Source organism: Cololabis saira, chromosome 2, assembly GCF_033807715.1.
Source record: "Cololabis saira isolate AMF1-May2022 chromosome 2, fColSai1.1, whole genome shotgun sequence".
NCBI classification, from domain to species: domain Eukaryota; kingdom Metazoa; phylum Chordata; class Actinopteri; order Beloniformes; family Belonidae; genus Cololabis; species Cololabis saira.
The window spans coordinates 5,678,507-5,685,657 of record NC_084588.1 but is presented as its reverse complement, the minus strand read 5'-3'; the positions used below and the strand labels follow the sequence as shown (position 1 = coordinate 5,685,657).

Below are 7,151 nucleotides of genomic sequence, written 5' to 3'. Positions count from 1 at the left end.
GAGCGGTTTTTAATGGATAATTATCTTCATTATCATATTCAAACATATATGAGGGAGGAGACAGGGCGGAGTGTTGTGCTCCCGCATGTGCGCTCAAATCCACGCTGAGCGTACGCACAGTTTTGATCATGAGGCCCCTGGATCTGGACCTGGGTCTGATAAAGTAGAACATGTCTGGTCCTGTTGAATCTTCCAACAGTAAGAGGAGACACTATGACATTCATTTGTGGTGTATTTACACACTGTGTAGTGATCACGATGAATAAATAACAGACCACACATTTTCTTCTGTGGTCTTTAATTTAGAGGCAGCACCCTGCATTAGTCTAAATGTTGGTAAACATGAAGTAAATGAGCACGATACATGTCTGAGATACATGTCTGTTGTCAGTAGGGGCCTCTAACATAGAGCCAGAATGTTCTTCATCACATCAGCTGATGGCTTTAGAAGAAAGAGCAAACATTTGAGCTTCTCCTGGACGTCAGAAATGTTTGAAGTCAGGTCATGTTATGGTAAAAAAAAAAAAAAAAAAAAAGTGAGACTATATTCTGATGGAACATCAGAAGTGTTTGCAAAAGTTTGTCAAATGAAAACTTCTTATTTTCTCATGAGCCACATCAGATCAGCTGACTTGTGTCCACACATGAAGATAGATGAAAGTGCTCCAGAGACACAGATCTGTACAGACCAACCTATTAAAAATGGATTAAGTGAAGAAGAATGCGTTCAAAGGCGTCACAGGGAATGACATCATGTCTGATGAGACGATGACATCACACTGTAGATGAGCACCGGCCTCTGGGGTTTGGGACAGAGCCTTCAAAGAGTTGCTCAGGTTCTCGGCCCTGGACGTGGACGTCATATGTCCTCGTACAGCAGCATGCCGTTGAAGATGGTCAGGGGCTCCACGGAGTGGGCCAGTCTGCCCATCACCAGGTCGATGCAGACCGTGTCCCGGGTCTGCAGGGGCAGGATGATGCTGAACACGGCCAGGGAACCCGGGGGGGGTCTGGCCTCGGCCACGGGTTTGTTCTCCAGGTCTTCAGGCTGGTATCCTCCAGAGTCCACCCGGGCCATACCGTAGTTGGACTTGGACAGGACCGCCTCTATCTTCTCATTCTTGTAACCCGTCAGGACAGCACTGAAGAAGTAATGCCCATTTATGGGGGCGGTGAAAGTACCTGGAGGAGACAAAGATCGCAACAGAAGAGCGTCAAAATAATGATCTAATTCTGTGGACTTTTACTGACCTGCTGGTTCTGTTTCTTCTTCAAATCAAACACAATGAAAAACACTTTATCAACACTCCAAATACATCTATGACTAAAGAAAAGTAAACTATGCGTCCCTCCAGAGGACATGAGCAGTAACTACCTGTACATAACCATAGAACTAAACTTGTTGTCTTTTTTAAACTCACAGCAGGGCAGGATCTGAGAAAAACACTCACTTCACGTCTGGTTGTTCTGGTTTCAGTTCTCCTAGTCCTAGTTTCAACTCTGTTAGTCCTGGTTTCAGTCCTGCTAATCCTGAGTTCAGGTCATCTAGTCCTGGTTTCAGTTCTATTATTCCTGGTTTCAGGTCCTACTAGGGGTGTAACGATACACTAATCTCACGATACGGTACGATACACGATATTGAGGTCACGATAACGATACGATATTATAGCAGTATTTTTTTAACAACCTTGAATGAGGAACATATGACTGGAAAAAATTGTCTTTATTTGTAGTAACAAAACACAAAACAATGCTGTGCATTTGCCCTAATGTTCCAGTTTGTAATGCTTTATAACTGTTTAAGTTTTAAAGTTTTAAAGAGAAAGCCAGGCCAACCATTTTCCACAAACTGAACTAAAAGTAAATGTCAGGTTTGCATTATGATCTTCAGTTTCATACAAGTACAAATATTTTGCCACAAACTGAAAAGTTTCTCTCATGTTTGACTTGACTTTTTTCTTTTCCAGAAATTTAACAACTAAAATTAAATAAATAAATAAAAGTAAATAAAAACATACAATTTTACATCATAAAAAGATTGATTCATGCTCACCTTATAAGTGTAAGAGGAGATTTATTTTTGTTAAGAAGGTTATTTTGGTAATTCAGGGTTCATTATTTTATAAATCTATTCTTTATATTCTGATGTAAATCAGGGACTATAATGACACTAGTCAGTTTATCTGTAGTGATTAGTGTGTTTTAGATTGGGCGGAGTGATACGCCACAGTACGGCACTAGGTGCTGTGTTGATGTTCTAAAATCCTACACTGTTGAGGGACATTAAAGTACACTGGAACTCAGCAGAAGTTGTCCCCGTGTTTATCCTACTCACGACCCAAAAAGGTTTAATTTAATAAGGTAAGGCTTAACTCTACACCAGCCTTACATAAGTAAAAGTTCAGAGCTCAAAACCCCCAAGAGCCCCGTGATCGGGACCAAAACGGGACTAGTTTCTTCTGAGCGGAGGAAGATTTTGGTCCGCGGGTCGAGGCGCGGCCGTTTCTAGTCAACACAATAGATTAATATTAATAATCCAATATCGTGATACAGTTTGTCACCTCCACGACACGTATCGTGACGTTTTTGTATCGTGACATTTCGTGGCACGATATATTGTTACACCCCTAGGTCCTACTAGCCCTGGTTTCTGTCTTGCTAGTCCTGGGTCCGGATCTTCTAGTCCTGGTTTCTAGTTCTCCAGTGCTGGTTTCAGCTGTACTTATTGTCTACTAGTCACTTTACCACGCAAATGTTAGCATGGAGGCTAGGCTAACATCTATGGTTGAATTAGCTAGCTGGTCCAATCAACAGGGTGCATGATGCTCTCCAGGGATGTGGTGTAGTAAATGTGAAGCGGTGTGGAGGAGGTGGTGGGAACCAGACCGGGGGTCCGGGTCCAGCCCTGTTGCCTAAGGAGATCATGTCCTACACTGTAGGACATGATCATGGTTTCACCTCTGCTAACAATAAGCTACAGCAGAAATTTAAAAAACTTTTAGCTCTCAGCTTCCTGATATGTTGTGACGTATGTGCAAACTTAACTACGCAGACACTTACGTATCCGAACGTAAACCATGCAGTCTCAATCCCTAGGGAACATTACAAGGGCCCTACGCCTGTGGCTTCATTTTTAGGGTGAAGTGGTAGTGGGTGAAGGCTAGTGGTAGAAAGTAGGGGGTGTATTGGGATTGGCCCTTTCTCAGTATTCACCTGTTCCCGGGTCGTAGAAATCTCCCTCATTGACAAAGATCTTGTCAAAGACAATGGTCCCTGCTTGATCCATGGGAAAAGTGAGGGCAGCAGAGAACGAGAGCCTGGGAACGTGAGCGTCGATGCCTGGAAGACCTGCAAGACCTGGAAACAAGGAAAAACAGCAGGATGAAGGTTGCTGACAGTTCCTGGAAACCACAAGTCCAGTGAAATGAGCTGGGAAGCTGCTGTTTTCAGGTGTTCCTCACAGGCTTACCTGGTTGACCTTTCGGACCTGGAACAAAGAAAAAAAAAGAAATCATTAGAACAGGTGAAACAACAAGAAGCTGTGGCAGCAGCCAATAGGACGTTCTGTTTTAAAGAATGTGGAACCACGTCAGCTACTGAAGCTCAGAAACTCCATTATGAATTCCCTCAGAATACTGCGGTTATACTTTCATCTACATCAGAGGTTTTCAACTGGTTTTGAGGGAACCACCATTATAACCAAGAAGCAACTCGGGGACCAACTGGGGATGTTTGTTTTATTTTGCACCTTGCTTTTAAATAAGAGTAGCGGCCTCTATAGGCTATTTATTTGCATCAGTGTATATTTTTATTTGCACCTTTTGCTATAAAAAACAAAATAAACCAAAAAACAGTATATGAAAAATGAACAATAGGAAGCCAAGAGGGCTTATAATATTACAAAGTTCACTCTCACTAATTTGACATAATTTGGATGGGTAAATTATTCACAAAAATGAATAGTAAATGGAAAATAAATTGAGTCTAAAGAATAAATATATTTTTTTTAATTATTATTGTTTTCCATTTACAATTTCACGGACCACCTGCAATACCAGCGCGGGCCACAAGAGGGCCGCGGACCACCGGTTGACAATCCCTGATCTACATCAATGGGAAGCTTCTTTCATTTCCCACTGTCAGTATGTGCTTTATCCTTCTCGTTCCTGAATTTCACTTTTAACATAAAACTGGGAATATTAAAAGTTAAGAGAAACAAATGTAGTCGAGCTTCAGTCAACAGATTTAATTCATTTAAAAAATAGATTTTTCTCATGTTTGGATGCACCTGTCCACAGGTACAACCAAAACTTTGGAAACGTAACAACTCTGTCCTACCAGGCAGACCTCGGGCACCCCGTTCTCCTTGCCGTCCCGGAGGTCCGGCGGGCCCCCGGGGCCCCTGGAGCCCCGGCAGCCTGTCAAAGCCGCCCTCTCCTGGGAGTCCAGGTAAGCCTGTGTGAGGAAGAGAAGAGGGCTGTTGGAGTTTACACATGTGGACAAATCACTAAAAGAACTCGACTAAACAACAATTCACTGAACGATGAAAAATGAAACTCAGACATTGCTTCTGAACCGTGGTTGAACAGAATCATCTAAAACAAAACAATGTCGTTGACAGATTATGTGTAACCCCCGAAGAAAGACTGAAAATAATGTGATCATAGTTGAACTAAAGTGTGTCCTGAAACTAACAGCACAACCGTCTTCAATCTTCAGTCAGGCTTAATATTTATCAGAGAATGAGGTCGGAAGGACCCAGGATGAGGGGGAGAGGTGGAAGTATAAAGGCTGAGTTATGGTTCTGCGTCAAAACGACACCGTGCCTACGGCGTAGGGTACGCGTCGACGCCGGGTACATTGACGCCGTCACCGACGCCGTCACTGACGTGCACCTCCCAAAAATTGTAACTACGCGTCGAGGTGACGCAGACCACACGCAGACGAGAGGGCTGTGATTGGTTCGCTTGGTAGCAACGCATTTCCGGTTTCCGGTTTGAAGCCGTCGTGAACTTTCAACGCTCTTTTCTTCGTGTATGTGTGATTTTTTTTGTTTGTTTTTTATGCACAATAGTTGTCCTTATCTATTTCATTCACTGTGACCGGAAAAAGTCGGATAAACCATTCAGGAAAAGCGGTCACGGGGGGTACTGCACCGCGGAGAAATGGAGTGACGGAGAAGTCCGAAGGTTCACGACGGCGTCACGGTGACGGCGTAGGCACGGCGTCGTTTTGACGCAGAACCATAATTCAGGCTTAAGGTGGAGAAGACCCAGGATGAGGTGGGGAGGTGCAAATATAAAGTGGAGAAGACCCGGCATGAGGTGGGGAGGAGCCAGGATTAGGTTGAGAAGATCCAGGATGAGTTGAGAAGGGGCCAGGATAAGGTGGGGAGGACCCAGAATGAGGTGGTGTGGGAACAAGATAAGGTGGGGAGGAGCCAGGATGAGGTGGAGAGTTGCCAGGATAAGTTGGACAACACCCAGGATGAGGTGGGGAGGTGCAAGTATAAGGTGGAGAAGACCCAGGATGAGGCGGAGAGGAGCCAGGATGAGGTGAGGAGGGGCCAGGATGAGGTGCAGCTGGTAATGATCAGGTCGATGGTGGAGCACAACTGGGCCTCCAAAAGGCAATATTGGGGCCGAGTCAAAGCCAAGTCTTCACCAGCAACAACACTGTAAGGAAAACCGCCAGCAAGAACCACCCACACATACATTTCGAACGTGACCAAAGAGATGTCAACATCTGGCACAAACCAGAGACTTAGCATTAGAGATGCACCGATCGATCGGCCACGGATCGATCGGTGCATCTCTACTTAGCATCAACCCTGTTAATCCTCCCCATCAAGACTAGAGGACTCAGGCCAGAAACCCTGTTGGATACTGGAAGCACCTTCACCCTGATGCAGAAAAGCTTGTGGCAAAGGATAAGTAGGCCGGGTGACAGCTCAGAACCAGAGACCCCTTAACCTTCTTTCTGGCGGCTGCCCAGACAAACAACTGAAGAAAAGTTTTCTTAGGTTATACATGGCACGACACCTTATGGACCATTGAAACGTATGTGATGGCTGATGATGATGTTTCTGTTAATGTTAGTATTGGACTTTCTTAGGAAAACTAAAATTCAGGTCAACTTGGGTGACAATACCTAGGGGTTGCATGTTAAGGCAAAATGGTTCACTTTTACTTTCTCCAAAAACATTGGCACACATGACTTGGGGCCCCTACTACCTCAGCTGTAAACCTGTATGCGTTTCTTGGTCCGTCGTTGTTTCCCACATCTCACGACAAAGTATTTCCACAAGGGCCACAGAAGCTTGGAGCTAAAGCATACCGAGTTTCTCCCATGAAGAGAATGATTATCGTGGATCACGTGAGAAAAATGCTGCAGGATGATGTGATTGACCTGTCACGGTCAGCATGGGCATCTCCGGTAGTTTTGGTATAGTTCACATCAGTTTTGTTTAGACTACAGACAGCTCAACACCAACACACCACAAGATGCTTATCTGATGCCATTCATACACAACATCCTGGGATCCCTACATGGAGCCAAATTCTTTGGCTCATTGGTTCTACAGCCAGGCTACTGGCAGGTAGCCATGGACCTGCACTGACCCCTCTGAATCAGATAAGAGGCTTGATGTTAAACCTTGAAGGTTCTTATCCAGCACCGCTGCATAGACATTACCATCCCCAAAGACCTGGCCTCCTCCACTGAAGATCACAACAAACAGGTGTGATAAGGTAAAAAAGGAACAGAAGCTTCAGTTCTTCTTGCACCTTCAGGAGCAGAACACCAACACTTTAAATGTTTTGACTTGTGGCACTGCTTGTGATGTTTCACACTCGAAACACACAAAGAAACCTGCATAAGGTGAACTCATAAAGGCAGTTCTGACCTTCTCCTCATGTAGTTTGTGCTGACAGAGACAACATGAACCACTGCAATGTGGTGGGAACAGAGTAGAGGACGTCTAAAGGCTCTTACCAGAAGAACCCTGCAGGTCTCGAAGGACATGGTTCAGGCTGGAGTTCAGGTTCTTCATCCTGCTGTGGACGTCGTCCTGGTTCTTCTGGATGGAGTCCAGGATTCCCCCATGATGGATGACGGACTCGTTCAGACCAGAAACGCAGTTCCAGAGACTG

At 44.7% G+C, this 7,151-nt stretch overlaps 1 protein-coding gene across 1 annotated transcript; it reads right to left on the bottom strand.

The window, feature by feature from the left end:
- Positions 1 to 290: 290 nt before the first annotated feature.
- On the bottom strand, positions 291 to 3,616 carry LOC133419001 (EMILIN-1-A-like). The gene is made up of 4 exons (XM_061707982.1): positions 3,598 to 3,616; positions 3,470 to 3,487; positions 3,214 to 3,357; positions 291 to 1,182 (listed from the first exon to the last, which is right to left on the bottom strand). Exons 1-4 carry the CDS (start codon positions 3,614 to 3,616, stop codon positions 860 to 862), a joined length of 504 nt encoding a protein of 167 aa, XP_061563966.1. The 3' UTR covers positions 291 to 859.
- Between the last annotated feature and the right edge of the window lie 3,535 nt (positions 3,617 to 7,151).